Raw genomic sequence first — 22,967 nt, 5'->3', positions numbered from 1 at the left:
GGATGTAGAGCAACTGGAATTCCCATATGTTGCTAGCAGGAATGTAAAGTAGTACAACCACAGTAAAAAACAAGATCTTACTGTATAGCACAGGGAACTATATTCAATATCCTGTGATAAAGCATAATGGAAAAGAATATGAAAAAAGATTATGTATACATATGGATAAGTGAATCACTTTGCTATACACCAGAAACTAACACAACATTATAAATCAACTATACATCAATAATAAATAAATAAATAAATAAATAAATAAATAAATAAATAAATAAATAAAATTGTACAGCCACTTTGGAAAATAGTTTGGCAGTTAATAGTGTATACAGGTTAAACATACACTTACTGTAGGTGTTTACCCCTCAGGAATGAAGACATGTGGCCATCAAACCCTTTTACATGAATGTTGATAGCAACTTTATTCATAAGCCCCATACTGAAAACAACCCAAATGCCCATATGTAAGTAATGGATAAACAAATGTAGACTGTCCAAGGGTCTGAAAGAACTTTTTGAAGTGATAGAAATATTCTACATCTTGATCGTGATCGTGGCTACACAGGTGTGTATAGCTGTTACAGGTGTGTATAGTCGTATATAGGCATGTGTAGTATATAGAACTATATACTTAAACTATGTGTATATTATTGTAAGTTTTACCATAATAAAGTTGATTAAATAAAAATACTTAAAAATAAAACAGGACAGGCAGTCATAGGAGGGAGACAAGTGGACAACCAAGACAGGAAGCAAAGCAGGGGTGAGCAGCAAAAGGCATAAGATATTATAAACAAAGACGACAAGGTGCTAACTTGGGGCCCAGATGGATTCTTGAAAATCCTCCCAGTGAAATTGCAGTTCTAATCATACCAATTGTCTTATTATCTCTGTAAGTCCTTGCTAATTCTTCTCTTATGCTGGTAATCAGTCTGTTTCCTAGAAACTGACATGACTTCCTTCTTTCTTCTCTAATTCCTACCCCTAAATCAATTGCTGTTTTTCCCTTGAAGTTATCTCTTTACTGCCCCTGCCCTAGCTTAATAATTCTTGAATGAATCTGTATCATGCAGTTAAGACCTTGGTTACTTTCTAGTTGGGTTGCTTTTACCTACAAGTTTACTGTAAACTGGTTAAAGGAAGATTTCTTATATTTATACCCTTGTTACCTCCTTTCCCACATCCCATGCAATGTTCAGGGAAATGTGTCAGCATATGTCTTTAATTTGTCCCCTCTTTTCATCCCCCCCCCCCATCCTAGGTTGTTGTCTCTTGCATGGTCTATTGCAGTATTTCTTTTCCTTTCTTATAGCTCCTTGTTGTCCAGACAGCAGTGAGATTGATGCCTTTTTAAAGTAAATCAGATGATTTTACTCATTTCCTTTAAATGCTTCTATATCTTCCCATTACACTTAGAGTAAAATCTAGTCCCTCCCACCTCGACACTGTCTTCACCATCCACATTTCCCCTACGCACTGTGCCTCACCAAACCAAGCCCTCTCCCAGCCCAGGGCCTCTGTGCTGCTCTTCTTTCTCCTAGAATCCTTTTTTTCCACTCTTTCTATGGCTTCTCATGTTTCAAAGTTCAATTGGAATGTCATTCCTCTGAGACCTCTGCAAAGGGGTATCCGCCTCCCGGCAGAAAAAATATTTTATATCACATAACCTTGTTTATTTCTTTTCAGGGAACTTAGCATATCTGAAATCTACCTTGATTATGTATTTCTTTAATGGCTTATCGTTCATCTCCTTCCATCAGTTAATAACCATCAAGAAGACAGAGATCTTTTCTACCTTGTTTGTTGCTATATCCCCAACACCTAGCATGGGGCTTGGCTTTTTGAAGACACTCAATAAATAATCATTGACTGAATGACAAGTGAAAATATAGTAGGCAAATAATAACCACTCAGTGTTTGCTCTTGTTTTTCCTGAATTTTATTTTCCTAAAGCTCTTTTTTTTTTACCTAATTTTTACAGGTACTTCTATTGTGACTATAAAAGCTTTTGCTACTGACTCAGTTCGGGACAACATTAAATATTCAATTTTTAGTGGAAATGAAGATGGAGTTTTTTCCTTGTGCTCCAACTCAGGTAATCCTTCTCTACCTTCTAATAGCTTTATTTTCTGCTCCACTTAATGTTACTAATACGACATACTTCTGCAAAGAAAACTCAAAATTTGAAAGGTAGAAATTGTTAGAGGTAAATAATTTAAAAGGTAAACAACAAAGAGTTTTTTATGCTGGCTGATGAGAAATCAAGAACTATTTGTTTATATGTACTCCTTAAGAATTCTATTCACATTTCTAAATTAAACAGTACCTATCCTACCCTACTTGTTGTTTGATGATAACATGGTTTCTACTTATGATTTACCTACCCGTTTGGGAGAATTGGAGATGTAGTAGGGAGATCAGTGAGAATGGGTTTGAATTGAAAATAAGCACACATGTGTAGCCTTAGGAAATTTTCATCAGAGATTCTTCTGATTCGCCACTTAATGTCAACAGTGCAACAAAAAAAGATGGCTGGAAAGGTTTCTATGTGGTGGTAAAGAAATTACTTCCAAATACAGCATGTATTAAATTTAGCTTTAATAAGACCTTTGTTGTGCTTTAAATGAATACCAATTGATTATTTGGAACATACTTTTTTTAACTAACAACTATGTAGTGGATATATATCTACTGCTTCGTTGTCAACCTCAAGAAGAATGTTTTTAATAATTTCTATATTACCATACAACCGCCTTATTTAATCCATACTATGTGCACATGGGAAGAATTGAGAGGGCTCATTTCTTAAGCAAAAGCCTTCTCATCCGGATAGCGTTACGAGTTTTTGGTCCATGCAGCCTTTGCTCAGCAACCTCTCTAAGGTAGCCTGCAAGATGTCTTCATCTCTTCACCCTATCATTTGGTTAAAGGGTGATGCAGGAAGCCTGTTGGCAAGAAGGCCATTTGCAAACACCACCAAGCCTTAAGTTTCTAGCAGTCGGTGTCTGAGGGTTCTGGGAAAGGAGCTGAGATTAGAACGTTGAGGAAGAAGGTGAATATCAGAGTATGCACATTTTCCCAGGTCACCCAAATCCTTCCACCATCACACACCTAACATGGCCCAGGTTTGGCCGTATTTTCTATAGTCTCTCATTAAAATGCAGATAAAATATGCCTAGGGTTAGTTCAAATAGGTCATCCATAGAAAACTCTTTATTTTTTAATTAAGTAGTCATTTATTTAAGTTGAAATGTATTTCAAAATTTTATTGTGAAATAGCTACAAGATGATATGTTGAGGTATACAACTGTTTTAATGGACAGTAGTAAAATAAAAGCCCATGTCTTTGCCACCCATCTCCAGAGATGAGACATTGCTAGAACCTCAGGAAGCCCCTGTGTGTCCTTTCCCTCTCACATCTGTTTTATTTCACCCCAGAGGTCATTGGCAAATCAGTAATCTGAATTTGGTATTGATCCCTGCTTTTTTTTCATTATAATTTTCCCACCCAATTTGAATCCCTAAAAAATGCATTATTTAGTTTTACTTTGATTTAAACATCATAATAGAATTATGTTGAATGAACTCCTCTATGGCTTAATTTTTTGCTCAACATTTTTACTATGATGTGTAGTGCATAAGCCATTATGAACACATTAAGGAAGAATAGCAAAGAATGATATGTACCTGCTGCCAAGGCTATAAAATAGAACACCACCATTATCACCGATGCTCCCTTTGGGCCCTTTTGTGATTGCATCTTTTCTCTTCACTGCCCCAGGCTGATTAATGCCCAGACTTCAAGGATAATCATCCCATTGTGACTTACAGTAAATGTATTCCTACAAATAGGAATATAGTAAAAGCATTGATTTGCTTTTAAATTTACATAAATGGATTCATACTCTATGTATTCCATTGATAGTAAGTTTTTAAAATGCAAGTTAGAATCACCCATGTTAATGTGTGTAGCTGGGTTCTTTAATTTTCATTGCTTTATGGTATTCTATTGTAAGTCTATATCACAACTTATTTATCAATGTGCTGTTGATGGACAGCAAGGTTTCTCTGTCTGGGGATATAATGAACAATCTTGTATGTGTCTTCTGGTGCACATGTAAGGAGTTCTGTAGGCCCTAGAGTGTAGGTTGGGCATGTATCTCAGAGGGTGCCTATGTTCAGCTATACAGATAGTGCCAAATTGTGTTATGAAGTGGTTCCTCCGACTTTACATTCCACCAGCATTGAATGAGAACTGTCACAGTTGTTCATGTCCTACTTTCTATTGCCAATCTGGTGGGTGTGAAATGTTATCCCACTGTGCCTATAACTTACATTTCCCTTAGTACGAATATATTTGAGCATTTTTTTATAGTTTATTGACTATTTCTGTTTTCTTCTGTGTGAAATGCATATTGATATCTTTTGCCTGTTTTTCTGCTAAGTTGTTTGTGTTTTTCTTGCTGAAGTGTAAGGATTTTTAATATATTTTATTAGTGTTTATCCTTTGTTTTTTGTTACAATTTTTTATTTTTGTAATTTGTGACTTGTCTTTCACTCTCATTAAGGCACATTTTGAGTTTAACGTTAGAATGAATCAGTCTTATTTTATGATTTGCCTCTTTTGTAGGCTGTTTAAGAAATTCTTCCTCACCCTGAGATCATGAAGATATTCTTATATTGTCTTTTAAAATTTTTATAATTTTCCTGTGTTTCACATTTACATCTTTAGTGCATCTAGGAATGATTTTTGTGTTTTACGTGAGTTAGAGATAGCTTTTCTTTTTTTCTTTTCCTCTCTTCTCCTCTCCTCTCCTCTTCTCTCCTCTCCTCTCTTCTTCTCTCCTTTCCTTTTCCTTTCTTGTTTTTCAACCAGGACTCCCAGTTATTCCAATGGCCTTATTACCCTGTGATCTGCAGTACCAGCATGGTCATACATCATGTTTCCTGACTCTACTGGATTCTCGACTCTTTTCCATTCTTCTTTTTGTCTATCCACACACTGACACCACACTGTCTTAATTACATTTGCTTTATAAATCTTCATATCAGGGAAGCAGCAACCCCACAATATTTACCCCATCTTCATATTCTTTCTCATGAGTATATTAGCTGTTATTGTCTATCTGGCTCTAATATAAAGCATTGTATCCACTTGTTAAGTTTTACACACACACACATGCCTATTGGGATTGTTTTTCCATGGAAAGGATATTTATTCATGAATTTTGGGATTATATACAGCTGTTCACACCTTCATGCATGTAACCCATATAACTATGACATACACATTTGATTTCAGGTGGAACCTTACCCTACTTAACAACAACAACAACAAAAAATCTCAAAAAAATCATATAGCTCCAATCTAGAATTTAAGTAACTTAATCATCAGGACAAACTGTCCTTCTTTTAAATCTCACAAAGTCCTGCATAGCTATGCATTGTAGGTAATAATCATCTACGAAAACTTTTCTTGACATTTAACATGAGATCTACTCTCTTAACACATTTTAAGTGCACAAAACTGTATGTTAACCATAGGCATGGCACTGTGCAGCAGAGCTCTAGAAACTGCTCATCTTGCATAACTGAGGCTTCATTTCCCACTAACCAGCAACTCCCTGTTTTCCCTGCCCCTACCCCTGGCAACCACCATTCTACTCTCTGCTTCTGAATTTGACTACTTTTGATACCTCACATAAGGGGAATCAAGTAATATTTCTTTTTTCTGTGACTGGCATATTTCACTAAACATATGTCCTCAAGGTTCACCCAGATCGTATATGGCAGGATGTTCTTTGTTAAGGCTGAATAATCTGTCATTGTAGGTATACACCACATTTTCTTTATCCATTCATCCACCAATGGACATTTAGGTTGTTGGAATTTTTACTGGAATTATATTAATTCTAAGTATCAGTTTGAGGAAAATGTGTATCTTTACAGTATTATCTTCTAATCCAGGAATAATATGGAAAATCACACCAATTATTTGTTAATAATTTAATAAAATTACTGTTTCTTTAATAATTGTAATAAAGTTTTTTCTATAGCATATTTCTTGCTAGATTTAGTCTAAATATTTTATACTTCTTCTTGCTGAGGTAAATGAAAATAATGCTTTTTCTATTTTTTTTAAAGATTTTTTTGATAGGGACCATTTTTAAAGTCTTTATTGAATTTGTTACTATATTGCTTCCGTTTCATGTTTTGGTTTTTTGTCCGCAAGGCATGTGGGATCTTAGCTCCCCGACCAGGGGTTGAAGCTGCGCCCCCTGCACTGGAAGGTGAAGTCTTAACCACTGGACTGCCAGGGAAGTCCCCAAAAATGCTTTTTCTGACAGTGTTGGTGTGTACACTTGAAATTAGCTTTTATATTTTGATTTTGTATCTAGCAAACTTGTAAACTCTTATTGATTCTGATACTTTTCTGAACATTCAACATATACAATCATCTGAGAATGACCATTTTTCTCTGTTTGTTGGAAGTTATATAGTTTTTTCTTTCTTTTAGTGGTTAGCCTAGCTATTTTGACATCTACAATTAAAGCCTAACATTAATCAATATCGTGCTCCTAAATAATATATGAGACTTAGAATTCTTTATCTTCTATATCCCTTTTCCAATTTATAAGATTTTTTGACCACAATTTTAGTTCTTTCAAATTAGGCATTATTAATATTTTAAATGTACCTGCTTCTTTGCTACTCTCTTTGCTAACTGTTCTTTCTTCCATCTCAGACTTTCCTCTGGAATAATTTTACTTCTACCTAAAATACATCCTTTTGTGAGAGTCTGTTGCAGTAAACTCTCTCAGATTTTAGTTGTCTAAAAAAGTCTTGAATACTTGTTTTTAAGAGATATTTTTGCTGGGTTTAGAATTCCAGGTTCACAGTTATTTTCTCTTATCATATTTAAGATATTACCTTACTGTCTTCTGGTTTCCACTTGTTGCATTAAGAAGTCAGCTGTTGATCTAAATATCACTTATTTGTACCTTTTTTTGGAACTCCAGTTAGACAAATATTGGGGTCATATCACTCTCTCCTACATCTTTTTCAAATTTTTCATCTCTATGTGCCTCTTCTCTTCCGCCTAAGGAACTATATTTTTCATTTCCAGAGGTAATCTTGGGTTCTTTTTCAACTCTTTTTGGTCTTTTAAGAAAATAACATTTTGTTCCTTGCTAATGCTTCCAACCTTCTTTTTTATATATTTAAATATTTAATAATTACATATTTTGTGTCCAATAATTTCTGCATCTTAAGTCTTTGAAGCTTTATTCTGCTATCTATGGATTTGCTGGCTGTCATTCATGGTGCCTTGCTTCTCTGTGATTTTTGTGCTTGTTAACTATAAGCTACTCCATTGTCCTGGAAACTTTTTCTCTGAGGATTCTTTGAAGCCTGGGTTGAATTTGTTCCCTCAAGGGAGGATGTGTTTTTGATTCTGCAAATCACCTAGACACTCATCAAGCAAAGCTGATGTAATGGCTTACATTAATTTTGGGGAATTTAAAAAACTATATACCTATGATAGTATAGCTACCATAAATTCAGGCTTAAGTTAATGAATTCTCAGCAGAGACTTTTTCTCTCTTTCAACTAACATCAAGGTCAAGAAAAGCAATTTTCTGTGCATTCATTTTTAAAAAAAAATTATTTATTTATGGCTGTGTTGGGTCTTCATTTCTGTGCGAGGGCTTTCTCTAGTTGTGGCAAGCGGGGGCCACTCTTCATCGCGGTGCGCGGGCTTCTCACTATCGCGGCCTCTCTTGTTGCGGAGCACAGGCTCCAGACGCGCAGGCTCAGTAATTGTGGCTCATGGGCCTAGTTGCTCCGCGGCATGCGGGATCTTCCCAGACCAGGGCTTGAACCCGTGTCCCCTGCATTGGCAGGCAGACTCTCAACCACTGCACCACCAGGGAAGCCCTGTGCATTCATTTTTATTTTTTAATATTTACTACTAATTTGGAGCATATGTAGCCTTTAGGTTTACAGCTTTATTTTGGTTTTCCTATTGGATCTTTCACCTTTTGTGGGTTCAGGCTTCTTCCCTTGTTTTCCACACCCTGTGCAGTTGTCAGAAGTGAATCTCAAGGAAGAGGTTATGTTAAAAACCCTTAGAACAAAAACAAGCTTTTAGTGCTTGCTTGCCTCCCTGAATTACTGTTTTCATTTATTTTTTTTTTCCTCTGAGGATTCCTTACTACTGTAGCAACTCAGTAATGCATTTCAACACACACACACCCACGCACAATTTATCAAGCATTTTAGTTGTTTTTATGATGAGGATTGTTCCAGTCTGTAGTTTACCATACTTTTGTCAAGAAACATTTCTAAGAATCTTTAATTATAATATTAAATTCATCTTTCATGCCACATAATCATTAAATTTGTGTCTAAAGGCATCTAACATGGGTTTTATCAATGTATATTTTTTAAAACATATGCCAATTAAAATAGAAAACTGGTATGTATGACAAATCAGTAAACTTGATCTCTAATGTTGTAGTCACATTTCTTCAGGGTAAAATGTGAGAAAACCATTTTATTAGTTATTGGTTTAGTAAGTTATGATTAGATGGCTCTCTGATGAGAACTGTGTTTTCTGTCCAGTTGTGCCCGAGTGTGCCCTGTTCCATAGTCACAAACCACAGGTTTACTTTTGCATCTAAACTTCTTGTCACTATAACTTAAAAATATCTACTACTCACTGTTTAAACCAGAAGGAATTTTGGAGTTTGACTATTTGACTAACATTGTCTATGTAAATAACAGATGGTGGTTTTCATTCCATTATTTGGTAGATTAACATAAAACAAAATGATCAAACTTTCAGTGTTTCAAGGATGTAGCTTTAGAGCAGAGAGTTTAAAAGCTTTTGGATAACATAAATGTTTATCACGTTCTGCTTTGGGTGTATACATATGCATGTGCACAGTTTGTAATTGAAGTAACTCGCTTATGCTATCAAACGTTGAGTATTTGAAGAATCTAAATCTCATTTTGATGTGTACTTTAAAACTTGGACAAAAGCTATACAAGTCCATATATGAGAAGGAAAATATTACTACAGTTTTCTTCTCAAGTTATTATATAACCGGTATGCTAACATATAAGAATGAACAAAAAGTTGGTATTTGTGAGCCTCTTAGTCTAAGGAAAGCATGGACTTATGCCCATATATTAGACAGAGCCCAGTAGTACTTTCATCTCACTGGTGACAGTAAATCCTCGATGTCTCTGAGAAAAATATACATAGATCATCCAAGGCGAATTGTGGATCTAGTAGGTGTGCCAGCCTTGAATCATCTCACAGACTGGTTATTGTCTTTTCTATTTGCACAACTTTCACAACATGTGCCAATTATTATGTCAAAAATAAAAACCAAGCAAGGAAAGTATTAGAACTGCAGATCCATTCTAAGTGCAAAATTCCAATTATCAAAGCCTAAACACAAGCCTTTTATTTAAAAATCCACTTTGATCTCCACTGTAATTGGCACACTTTCTACTAAGTGACACTGGCAATTTAGTGTCACGTTTCAATTTTATTTTTCTTTACTAATAGTAACAGAACATGGTAGTAAGCTGAATGCCCTGTTTGGTGGAGACAGAGCTCCAGATGAGAGCTTTGGGTCCACCTAGACTGGGGCTTCTCTGCTCACCCCTTGTTCCACAGAGACTTCTAAAAACCATCTTCTTTCATTAGCAGCTCATCAACATGCATTTTAATGATTCTTCAGCTGCCAATCCTTAAATCTACTCTAAATTTGCTAAGAGGGGTTTTGGTAACATCAGACAGTGGTTTGTAAAAGTAATCTGGTTTTCTGAATTGACAGCTAAATCTGATGACAATAAATGAAAGTGAATTTATGAAGTTTTAAATCTGGCAGTATAGTGATTTCTTCATATAGTATATAAATATTTATTTTTTCTTAATAACAGAAGCAATAAAATCCCCCCAAAACACTCAATGCCAAAGTTAGACTTATTAGAACAAGATATGATTACTATTAGCATCCAGGTAGGTACATGATAGCCTGAAGTTTCCTTGGCCTACGTTGGTTCTCTAGGGGAACTGGTTCAGATAGAGCAATCAGAACTGTAGCTTCCAGGTCATATTTCCAGAAACTGTACAGCTTCTTCCACCAGAAGAGCAAATAGTCCATAGCTATTAAATGTTCTCCTTCTACATTCAGAGCTTATACAGGTATTAAATCGATATCTGATGATGGAGGGCGTGAGAGACACATGCACTGTGTCACTCTCCCAGCAACCCTATGGAGCCATTATTCATATCCCCGTTTTACAGAAGATGAGACTCAGCTCAACAGAAGCTGAGTCACTTACTACAGGTCACAAGCTTAGTAGTGGGGGAGCCAGGTGCTTTACCTAAATGAAGCAGCCAGGGCTAGGGTTTAGGTTTGGTTTCAGGTTTCTCAAACTCCAAATCAGTACGCACTTCAGCAGACTCCACTCGATGGAATTTCTGACAACAAGAGCTTAGTAAATCATGACAGTGGAGTAATAATAACAATAAATTCAGTAAGAAATTTAGTTGTAAAAGGGAAGAAACAAAACAGAGTAGAAACTAGAGAAGGGAATTATATCAGGGGAGGAATTTTCTTAGTCTGGGGAAAAACCTGTGCAGGGCATAAACCTCAAGGCTCAGTTTCCCTCACCTGGTTCTACTTGTTACCTGGGGGTGTAACAAATATTATTGGGTGCTTCCATGTGCCAGACCCTGAGCTAGGGATTTGGGAGATGGTGATGTAAGAGGTAACCATCCTCACCTTGTGAATCTTCTAAACCAAGAGGAATAACTCAGCAGAAATAGGTGAGCAAAGGCCCTGCAGGCACTTTCGGAGAGTCTCTTGGGGGCAGACGTGGTGATGGTACAGGGCTGGGTGGTCTGGAAAGAACCCTGAGGATGCACAGAAGTGGGGACAATTCCAGATGGATGGAAAAGTCTGCAGGACAACCCTGAGATGAACGTTTGAGGAACAGAACATGTATGAGTCTTACAGCCAGAGCAGACAGAGCAAAGGGGAGAAAGAGAAGAATGAGATTTCTCAGGTGGGAGAGGCTGGAGCAGGTGGTCCTGGGGAGGCTAAAAATGCTGAACTTCATCATAATTGCTGTGGAAGCCAATCAAGGGTTTTATGCAGGACAGTCACAGTGTTGTTTTTTATTATTTAATTCAGAATGGGAACTGGTTGAGTGGGGAGGCCAATTAAGTAGACTAACACAGGGGACAAGGTGGGAAATGCTGGTGGCTTGGAGGAGGGCAGCAGCAGGGAGATGGAGAGGGTGGATTCAGGAGATGTTTGAAAGGCAGACTTTGCAGACATGGGCTAAATACGGAGACGGAAGGATGACTTAAGAGAGAGCGCCCAGATTTCAGATATTCATGGCTTCTTTCCCTCCTACATGTTTGAACCATGTAAATGTCTGCCTGTTCTCATCTTTTTTCACAATGACGCCGGGCACTATGAAAGGGGGCCCAGCCAGTGGGAGGAGTTGAGCGACAGGTAAGCATGTGAGTGTATGGGTCAAAGGTGATTTGAGACTTTTTAAATAAAATAATTGTCCTTTTTTTTTTTCTCTCTCTCTGGAAATAAAAATAGGAGAACTCACTGTGCAAGAACCCAAGTTTCTGGATTTTGAAGTCAGAAATGAAGTTCAGCTCATCGTTTTAGCTGAAAGTAGGGGGCATAGAGCCTACAGCAAAGTAGCAGTCTTCATCAAAGATGTGAATGATCATCCACCGTGCTTTGGGCAAAGCATTTACCAAGTATCAGTGTCTGAGGGCCAGTTCTACAATGATCACATCATACAGGTAACAGAAATGTGTTGTGTGTGGGGGAGTGTGAATTAAATTTTAAATCTTTCCTTGGCATATACAATATTTGATGCACTGTATGGAACTTTAGGTTGAAGGAAGTCTGGAGTTTCTGAGCTCACTCTCCTTCCCCCATCCATTTCATGCTCAGTTAGACCCACCTGCTTTCTCTAGGGCCCCCGTAGAACACTAGCAGGGAATCTAGAGGGGCACATAAAGCAGCTCACCTTACACACGTGTACAATTCAGTGGGGAAGTCAGAAGACTAAGTATACAATTTAAATGCAAATCACTAATGTTATAATAGAAGTGTATGTTGAATGTCATGAGAGAAAAGAGGAGGCACAGACTGTTCCTGGAGGAGAGCATCAGTCTTCATGAAGAACAAGGTTTGCACTCAGTCTTAAAGGGCGAGCAGGCATTTGCCAGGTGGAGCTGCAGCCAGATGAGCATGGCAGCAGCACAGACACATGGAAGGGCCCCCTGGTTTGGGTTTGCAGGTGTCTCATGTGAAAGTCATAGATCTGCTGTTTCAAGACCAGCCCTATCTCAGGAGAAAACCCCATGCTCTGAAAAAAGAGGGTCTGTTCACATGGCAGTCTTCTTGTTCAGGCTCCAAACCCACCCATCCTTGATAGACTCTACCTGCTTCGGGGACTGGTGCCCATTTTCACCTTTCCCTTCATGGTTGAACCGATTCTTTGAATTCAAGAACCTGGACATTACAACACCTACAGGCTCTTGGGAATCTGCATAGGAAATGGGTATTAACCCCCATCCTGACAGTCAGCAGCCTAGTGGGACATTCCCTTTGGCTTCTGTAACCCCACTGCCATGACCCAGCACCGCATGACTTTCTCTCTGGGGTAGATGGGGGCAGGGATCCAGATGATCCCCTAGGTTACTGTGCAGCTACCTTCACCTGAACATATAAAGACACTTTCCTTTGATTCCTGCCCAGTTCAGATGCACACGTTCACCTCTGATGGTGCAAACAAGACCAGTAGAGGCTCAGCTGTCTTGGAGTTTTAGCTCTGTTCTCCCCACATGGTCCAGGATACCTGGGATTTCCTACATTATTTCTGCCCATTTATTTTGTATGATTGGAGCCTAATTGTTCCAGGTTCCAGCCTGTTCCAGAAGTGCTGCACCTTTACTCTAGCCATGACAGAGATGCTTAAGAGGAAGGTGAGGAGGTGAAGGCATTCTCTTGTTCAGCCCCCGCACCCCCAGTGACGCCTGTTCAGCGGGGATCATGGATGCCTCCAGCTCCACTGCGGGGCCTGCTTGGTCACAGAGGACTCCTCCCTGGGGCGCTGGTACATCACGCTTTGTCGCACATGCTAACTTGGACAGAGCTAGACCACTCATGTGGAATATGTGAAAGTGAGGGCCCCATTAAAGCCCATGTACACCCGACAGGGAGACAGCCCGACCTGCCAGTGTTTCAGGTGATAAAACCTTCGAGAAGGCCCAGTCAGAGATGGATACAAGGAACTTTGTTCTTCGTATTTTTAGATCATTTAGTTTCCAGGAAACTAGAACTGCCATTTGCCTGTATCCTGTTCAGATAGACAGGAAGGTAGAAGGCTCTGGAGTTCTTGCTTTTTGCTACCACACTGCCTACGTGCCCTCCTTTTGGTTGCAGGCCCACAAACTCCCTTTAGGAGCTGACCCTCCTCTGCCAGATGCAGTCTTGGTGGGATTGTCGGTCAAAGTGGTGACCTCTCCCCCACCCCACCCTGCCACAAGCTGCTGTCAACTGCCTCGGTCCCATAGAGACTTATTCTCCCTGGAATTTGAATCTTGGGTGGTAGGACACCAGACAGAGACATATTAGAGCTGATTCATCTTGATGGCAATAGATCAAAGAAGCTGTACCCTAGAGCTGTTCAGGTTCTTGTGCTTCACCTGGGCACTGTCTTTCTGCTATGTTTCTTTCCTGGTGAAGTTGGCCATAGTGGATTTGTGTTGCTGGCATCCAAAGACCCTAACTGATACGCCTCCTGGGAGGCCTACTCTCTGTAACTCTTTTAAATGTACGGCCTAGGGGATATGATGGACTTTATTCTGCTGCTATGCAGATAAGTTTCTCTTCCTTGTGATCTCAAAGGGAACTGTCTATTGCTGCCTTTCTGTACCAAATAGCTGGTGTGTGCCCTCCTGATGAGGTCCTGATGAGGTTCTGGATCCCCTGAGAACTCTGGCAGCAGTGTGAAGGATAGATTGAAAAGGAAGGGAGTTAGAAGCAAAAACCCACTAGGACATCAGTACAGTCACCCAGGAAAGTGATGACAGGGGATGGGAGCTCAGGCCAAGGCTGAGGGGCCTAGAAGATAAAAATAAATAGAAAGAGGGACTTCCCTGATAGTCCAGTGGCTAAGACTTCATGCTCCCAATGCAGGGGGCCTGGTTCCACCCCTGGTCAGGGAACTAGATCCCGCATGCCACAACTAAGAGTTTGCATGCCACAACTAAAGATCCCACATGCCACAACTAAGACCCAGCACAGCCAAATAAATAAATAAATAAATATTTAAAAAAAAAATAGAAAGAAATTAATCCATCAGCTTGTTCTTAAACAAGATCTTGAATCCACTAATAGAATTAGTTTGTGATTAAAATGTAAAGCAGACTAAATAATATATCTCAATGTAGAGTGATGCAGAACTTTTGTTTTATCTTCAACACTAGTACTTGGACAACTCATCAAATAAATCACCAGGATCTAACTTTGTTAGCACTAAATCTAGGTTTTGTTTCATTTAGCGCAAAACATGCAGTACTCCTACTGAAAATTACTTGGAAATCCTTTCAATGAATCTGCAGAATAGTCTTCTCACCCATTATCCACTTTAATATAAATGTAAGCTTCAGCCATGGCTAATATTCCTTTGGTCATTGTCTTTAAAGTGTGTTTGACAATGTGATTCTTTCATAATGCATTTCTCTGAAAAACAGGCTTAACCCATTCTGCAGATTCAATCCTTACCTAATGGAGGAGTTGCTTCCTCACAGGTTTTTGCCACAGACCAGGACAGTGGGACAAACGGCCTCATCGAGTATTCTATTCTCTCCAGCAACCAAGGACAAGTGTTCCAGATGGACACGCTGAGCGGTGTGCTAACAGCAAGTGCAGTTCTGGATTATGAGTACACCAGAGCCTACAGGTTTGTCCAAGACTCAGATCCGTTTGACCGGCTATTCTGCTTTGTTGCCCCACAGTGCTTACCCTGCAGGCCTCTTTGAGTAAAAGCACACTCATAAAGTTGGACGACTTCGGGAAGAAAACCTAAGAAACTGTGAACCTTGTTTGTCTCTGGGGAGGTGGTCACTTGGGAAGCCTGGGGTCAAAGGGAGGCTTGACTTCCTTATCATGCATTTCAGTCTGCCTTGTATTTGTATGTTCTTCCGAAAGGCCATGCACAGACAGTGTTTCCTTTAATCCTCACGGTCACCTCCAGAGAAGTTCAGTTAGGCCTCTTCTCACTCACTAATGAGACAAGGGACATGCAGTGTCTCACTCAGGGTTACAGAACCATTTAACCATTAATCATGGTCTCACTGCCAGGTGTTCTAATGCCAAGTCACACTATTTCCACCCTACAAGCTACAGAGCAGACCTTCTATTGAGGGAAAAAACAGGAATACAAGATACCCGAGTGTCAATATTCTCCTAGGCCAGACTACTTACATGTTATATGAAGAAAGTGTGGTGTATTCCTGTGGTTGAGTAGCAAGAGCCAATTAAAATGGGATCTGTTGCTGGGTGGACTGGATTAATTTAACTCTGAAAAACTTCCCAACTCTAAACGTTTGATTAAGTTTTTAGTTCTTTTTGTTTAATATATTTCAAAATATTACTTCAAAGGTATTTTAAAAGTTTAGTTTAAGACCTTACCCTGTGTTAACTAGTATAATTTTTTCAGGATTATTTTAGTGTAATCAATTGTCATGATACTTACTATATAAATATATTAAAATCAATTGTATAAATATGTTATATCTATTCCTGCTACATTGTATCTATAGTAATTTTAAATGTAAAGCTTTTTATTTTCTCTCCATAGATGACTGCAGGTAAATCTCAGCCTAGTTGCCAACTGAGTGATTACAAATTCAGAGATTCTTGAAGGTCTGCTATGCTCCAGGAACTAAGCATTTCCTGATTGCAATGACTTTCTGTTACAATGTTCTTACTCAATGGAGCATAATTAACAATTAAATTTAACTCCTTTCAGCATTTTCCTATTTGAGTCACAGTTTCAACGTTCCCATTCCCAACATTTAAATTGGTCCCAATATTTAAAAGCGCCCCTCTCCAATTCCTCATGAATTTAAGCTGGGAGAAGCAGGAACTGAGAGAAGATGAAATCTGCACACACTGCCACAGAGAGACTCAGGGGCAACCACACTCATGCTTACACACACACACACACACACACACACACAGTCTCCACTGTCACCGAGGCAAGGGAACATTTTCAACCCCCTGCGTCTCCAGGTTTTCCCCCTTCCCTGCCCCCTTGTGGCTTCTCTGCCTTTTTAGTGCTTTTCCTGACATTTAAGGCAGTGAGAAAAATAGGAGGATTTTCCCCAGCCTGTTAAACCTTTAGTGAATGTTTTGGAAAAGATGTCATTTACCTTTTAACTTTTGTTTTTAACTTTTGTATTTCACTATTTTGTCTGACAGAGGAAGATATTCCCAATTCTAGCTCTCTCTTTTACAGTATAAAATGACGGGGAGGAAGATATTGTCAGTTGTGATTCTACTCAATATAAATGCATTAAATAATTTTTAGTTCTCATATTAAGCCACATACAGGAAAACTCAGTGGACAGACTATGACAAATTAGTTCTTTAGTTCTGTCTGACTGATATTTCTGAATTTTAAAAACTATTTACCAAGCATGAGACTGGGGATATAAAGACACATGAAACAGTTCTTGTTTTTAGGGGACTCGAAAATCAAGTGCCCTAATAACCCATGGCAGGAAGCATAGTAATAATCACAATAGGTGCCATTTATGGAGCACCTGCTTTACCGGTTGAATTCTCATAACAGACTTAAGATCTACAGAGTGAGGAAACTAAAATTCAGAGATGTAAAGTCTTTTGCCAGGAATAGGCAGCCAGTAAATGTAGAACTGAGATTCTTGCCTGTGTGAATGGTCATAGTAGGGCTTCTTACTGTATCATGTGAATGAATCTTTAGAGTATATACCTGTATGTTTACAAAAACAAAACAGAAAAATCACTTTAGAAACTTAAAATAGTAATATAAAATAAGTTCCAACTCACAATCGTGAAATAACCCATGTCTAGTTGTGAGCATGCAGAGATGGGATTTGAATCACTGCTCTCCACTGCTTGAGTTATAACTGATGGGGTGAGATTTATCCCTGCTTAAGTTGGTAATCGATATTAATGTAAGTCTTATAAAACTTTAGGGCAAAGATTTAGTTAGTCTTTTCAGGGACTTTAAATAAAAACGAGCAACAAAAAAGTCCTAGGCAAATTTAAATGTTTAAAAATTCACTTTCTGTAGCATAAATATTCAAGGTCAAAGAGCAGTTATTGCCAGGAGCAATGTTACACTCCATTGAATACTCATTATGACTGTGAGACAAAAAATAAAAAGCAGTTATATATACAAGGTAGGAAATGGGCTGAAATGTTAATTATCTTTTCCAAAATACATGACTCATAAGCAGCAAGGCTGGGATTGGAACCCGAGTCTGTTGAGTCCCCATGGAAAAGGGAATAAAGGCTTTCCAGGCAAGAAGCATGAGGAAGGACATGGACATGTGAAAGTGTTTCATATATTTGGAAGTAACAAGTGGTACAGAGCACCTGAGAAGCACTTGAATGTGGGATTATAAAAAAGAGGCTGGGGGTGTGGAGGAATAGGAGGAAGATAGTCAAAACGTACGAACTTCCAATAAGATAAGTACTGGGGATATAATGTACAACATGATGACTACAGCTAACACTGCTGTAAGATATACAGGAAAGTTGTTAAGACAGTAGGTTCTAAGGGTTCTCATCACAAGAGGAAATACAGTTTTCATTTTTTTGCATCTATGTGAAATAATGGATGTTAACTAAACTTATTGTGGTAATGATTTCACAGTATATGTAAGTCAAATTATGCTGTACACCTTAAACGTTTACAGTGCTATGTATCAATTATATCTGAATAAAACTGGGGGAAAAATCTCACTCAGTGATCTGAAAAACAAAACAAAGCAACAAAAAAAAGAGTCTGGTAGGTCACAGGCACATTTTAGAGAACTTTATATGCCATATACTGGAAATTGTACTCTATTCTGTAGTCTATATAAAAGTGTAAGCAGTTGAGTTCATGCTCAGATCTTTATTTTTAAGGACAGCTGGTAATGGATGTCTTGCAAGACAGAGAACCAGCATCAGAGAGACCAGTTAAGCTAGACAACAGCTGACAAAGGTCTGTTATGTGGATGAAGCTGTGAGGATGGGAGGAGGGGACATACTTACTAGTTGATTCAGATACGGAATCCATAGGAACATGGTGATCAGTTGAATTTACTCAACAAAGAAAGAGATAGAAAATGCTTCTGAAGTTTCCACATAGGAAAGGCAGGAAGAAGAATAGATTGGGATTGGGATTTTTTTTTCCGGGCATTTTGAGTTTGAAGGGGCAGTGCAAGAGCAAAAGTAAAGATACTCCTTTGGCAATTAAAAATAATGATCTGGAGCTCAGGAAAGAGATCTTCATTCAGGATTTAGACTTGGACTTCATCCAGGGAAAATGTGTAAAATGGAATTACCTAGGACACTATGTGAAATGAGAATTTGGGGGATTATCACCACTTGGGGGCCAGACAGAGCAAAAGCAGCCAGCAAGATAGATTCAGGGACTACAAACATCAGAACAGAACCTGGAAAAGGTGGTTTCATGGAAACCAAGAGGAAAGGTTGACTGCATGAAAGAATAAGCTTTCAGAATGTGTTTGGATTGGAATCTGCAAAAGTACTCCTTAATTTAAAGAGTTTGAAAGGAATATACTTGTCCCAAATTGTTTCCTAACAAGATAAAGTACACACTGTCTCATTTGTAGGTTAATTAATACAAAACGGTGAAGTTAAGTTAAAACTCAAGTTAACAGATTGATTTTCTTTTTTTTTTTTAATAAGAGAGAGGGACATTTTATGATAACTAATACATGCAGTGTACATAGCCGTAAACCTTTACATACCAATCAACAGTACAGCCAAATACATAGAAGAATATCATTTTTTAAAGCAAGAGAAAGAGGGGCATTTTATGATAAAAAAACCAATACAGGCAGTGTACAGTGGCCATAAACTTTTACACACCAATCAACAGTAGAGCCAAATACATAGAACAATATCATTTTTTTTTTTTTGGTGTGATGATATTTTCTTTTTAACATCTTTATTGGAGTATAATTGCTTTACATTGTTGTGTTAGTTTCTGTTGTATAACAAAGTGAATCAGCTATACCTATACATATATCTCCTCCCTCTTTTATTTTTAATTTTTAAATTTTTTTAACGTCTTTATTGGAGTATAATTGCTTTACAATGGTGTGTTAGTTTCTGCTTTATAACAGAGTGAATCAGCTATACATATACATATATCCCCATATCATCCCTCTTACAACTCCCTCCCACCCTCCCTATCCCACCCCTCTGGTCACAAAGCACTGAGCTGATCTCCTGGTGCTATGTGGCTGTTTCCCACTAGCTATTTTACATTTGGGATTGTATATATGTCAATATCACTCTGTCCCAGCTTGCCCTTCACCTTCCCCGTGTCCTCAAGTCCATTCTCTACGTCTGCAGCTTTATCCTTGTCCTGTCCCTAGGTTCTTCAGGACCTTTTTTTTTTTTTTAGATTCCATATATATGTGTTAGCATATGGTATTTGTTTTTCTCTTTCTGACTTACTTCATTATGTATGGCAGACTCTAGGTCCATCCACCTCACTACAAATAACTCAATTTCGTTTCTTTTTATGGCTGAGTAATATTCCATTGTATATATGTGCCACATCTTCTTTATCCACTCATCTGTCGATGGACACTTAGGTTGCTTCCATATCCTGGCAATTGTAAATCATGCTTCAATGAACATTGTGATATGTGACTCTTTTTGAATTACGGTTTTCTCAGGGTATATGCCCAGTAGTTTGATTGCTGGGTCGTATGGTAGTTCTATTTTTAGTTTCTTAAGGAACTGCCATACTGTTCTCCATAGTGGCTGCATCAATTTACATTCCCACCAACAGTGCAAGAGGGTTCCCTTTTCTCCACACCCTCTCCAGCATTTATTGTTTGTAGATTTTTTGATGATGGCCATTCTGACTGGTGTGAGGTGATAACCTCATTGTAGTTTTGATTTGCATTTCTCTAATGATTAGTGATGTTGAGCATCCTTTCATGTGTTTGTTGGTAATCTGTATATCTTCTTTGGAGAAATGTCTGTTTATGTCTTCTACCCATTTTTGGATTGGGTTGTTTGTTTTTTGATATTGAGCTGCAAGAGCTGCTTGTATATTTTGGAGATTAATCCTTTGTCAGTTGCTTCATTTGCAAATATTTTCTCCCATTCTGAGGGTTGTCTTTTCGTCTTGTTTATGGTTTCCTTTTCTGTGCAAAAGCTTTTAAGTTTCAATAGGTCCCATTTGTTTATTTTTGTTTTTATTTCCATTTCTCTAGGAGGTGGGTCAGAGAGGGTCTTGCTGTGATTTATGTCATAGAGTGTTCTGCCTCTGTTTTCATCTAAGAGTTTTATAGTGTCTGGCCTCACATTTAGGTCTTTAATCCATTTTGAGTTTATTTTTGTGTATAGTGTTAGGGAGTGTTCTAATTTCATACTTTTACATGTACCTGTCCAGTTTTTCCAGCACCACTTATTGAAGAGGCTGTGTTTTCTCATTGTATATTCTTGCTTCCTTTATCAAAAATAAGGTGACCATATGTGCATGGGTTTATCTCTGGGCTTTCTATCCTGTTCCATTGATCTATATTTCTGTTTTTGTGCCAGTACCATACTGTCTTGATTTCTGTATCTTTGTAGTATAGTCTGAAGTCAGGGAGCCTGATTCCTCCAGCTCTGCTATTCTTTCTCAAGATTGCTTTGGCTATGCGGGGTCTTTTGTGTTTCCATACAAATTGTGAACTTTTTAGTTCTAGTTCTATGAAAAATGCCACTGGTAGTTTGATAGGTATTGCATTGAATCTGTAGATTGCTTTGGGTAGTTCAGTCATTTTCACAATGCTGATTCTTCCAATCCAAGAACATGGTATATCTCTCTATCTGTTGTATCGTCTTAATTTCTTACATCTGTGTCTTATAGTTTTCTGCATACAGGTCTTTTGTCTCCTTAGGTAGGTTTATTCCTAGGCATTTTATTCTCTTTGTTGCAATGGTAAATGAGAGTGCTTCCTTAATTTCTCTTTCAGATTTTTCATCAGTAATGTATAGGAATGCAAGAGATTTCTGTGCATTAATTTTGTATCCTGCAACTTTACTAAATTCATTGATTAGCTCTAGTAGTTTTCTGGTAGCATCTTTAGGATTCTCTATGTATAGTATCATGTCATCTGCAGTGACAGCTTTACTTCTTCTTTTCTGATTTGGATTCCTTTTATTTCTTTTTCTTCTCTGATTGCTGTGGCTAACACTTCCAAAACTATGTTGAATAATAGTGTTGAGAGTGGGCAATCTTGTCTTCGTTCTGATCTTAGAGGAAATTATTTCAGTTTTATACCATTGAGAACAATGTTGGCTGTGGGTGTCATACATGGCCTTTATTATATTGAATTAGGTTCCCTCTGTGCCTGCTTTCTGGAGAGTGTCTATATGATAGATGGGTGTTGGATTTTGTCCAAAGCTTTTTCTGTATCTATTGAGATTATCATATAGGTTGTTTTTAAAATATCTTTATTGGAGTACAATTGCTTTACATTGTTGTGTTAGTTTCTGCTGTATAACAAAGTGAATCCGCTATACATATACATATATCCCCATATCTCCTCCCTCTTGCATCTCCCTCCCATCCTCCCTATCCCACCCCTCTAGGTGGTCACAAAGCACTGAGCTGATCTCCCTGTGCTATGCAGCTACTTCCCACTAGCTATCTATTTTACATTTGGTAGTGTATATATGTCCATACCACTCTCCCACTTCATCCCAGCTTCCCCTTCCCCCTCCCTGTGTCCTCAAGTCGATTCTCTACGTCTGTGTCATTATGCCTGTCCTGCCCCAAGGTTCTTCAGAACCATTTTTTTCTTGATTCTGTATATATATCATATGGGTTTTATCTTTCAATTTGTTAATATGGTGTATTACATTGATTGATTTGTGTGTATTGAAGAATCCTTGCATTCCTGGGATAAACCCCACTTGATCATGGTGTATGATCCTTTTAATGTGCTGTTGTGTTCTGTTTGCCAGTATTTTGTTGAGGATTTTTGCATCTATGTTCATCAGTGGTATTGGCCTGTAGTTTTCTTTCTTTGTGACATCTTTGTCTGGTTTTGGTATCAGGGTGATGGTGGCCTCGTAGAATGAATTTGGGAGTGTTCCTCCCTCTGCTATATTTTAGAAGAGTTTGAGAAGGATAGGTGTTAGCTCTTCTCTAAATGTTTGATAGAATTCGCCTGTAGAGCCATCTGGTCCTGGACTTTTGTTTGCTGGAAGAATTTTAATCACAGTTTCAATTTCAGTGCTTGTAATTGGTCTGTTTATATTTTCTATTTCTTCCTGGTTCAGTCTCAGAAGGTTGAATTCTGAGAATTTGTCCATTTCTTCCAGGTTGTCCATTTTATTGGCATAGAGTTCCTTGTAGTAATCTCTCATGATCCTTTGTATTTCTGCAGGGTCAGTAGTTACTTCTCCTTTTTCATTTCTAATTCTATTGATTTGAGTCTTCTCCCTTTTTTTCTTGATGAGTCTGGTTAATGGTTTATCGTTTTGTTTAACAGCTTTTCTCAAAGAACCAGCTTTTAGTTTTATTGATCTTTGCTATTTTTTCCTTCATTTCTTTTTCATTTATTTCTGATCTGATCTTTATGATTTCTTTATGATTTCTTTCCTTCTGCTAACTTT

General features: G+C 38.1%; 1 protein-coding gene across 1 annotated transcript in view; it reads left to right on the top strand.

Annotated features, from left to right (window-relative positions):
• The window catches only part of DCHS2 (dachsous cadherin-related 2), a 314,696-nt gene that overhangs the window by 266,279 nt on the left and 25,450 nt on the right, over window positions 1–22,967 (top strand). Inside the window, exons 14-16 of the mRNA XM_036852069.1 lie at window positions 1,979–2,092; window positions 11,634–11,845; window positions 14,867–15,018. Coding sequence (XP_036707964.1) covers window positions 1,979–2,092; window positions 11,634–11,845; window positions 14,867–15,018 — 478 coding nt within the window. The remainder of the gene's footprint in view (window positions 1–1,978; window positions 2,093–11,633; window positions 11,846–14,866; window positions 15,019–22,967) is intronic.

This window comes from Balaenoptera musculus, chromosome 5 (assembly GCF_009873245.2).
Source record: "Balaenoptera musculus isolate JJ_BM4_2016_0621 chromosome 5, mBalMus1.pri.v3, whole genome shotgun sequence".
Classification (NCBI taxonomy): domain Eukaryota; kingdom Metazoa; phylum Chordata; class Mammalia; order Artiodactyla; family Balaenopteridae; genus Balaenoptera; species Balaenoptera musculus.
Note: the sequence above shows the minus strand (reverse complement) of the source record. Positions and strands in the feature narration are given on the sequence as shown.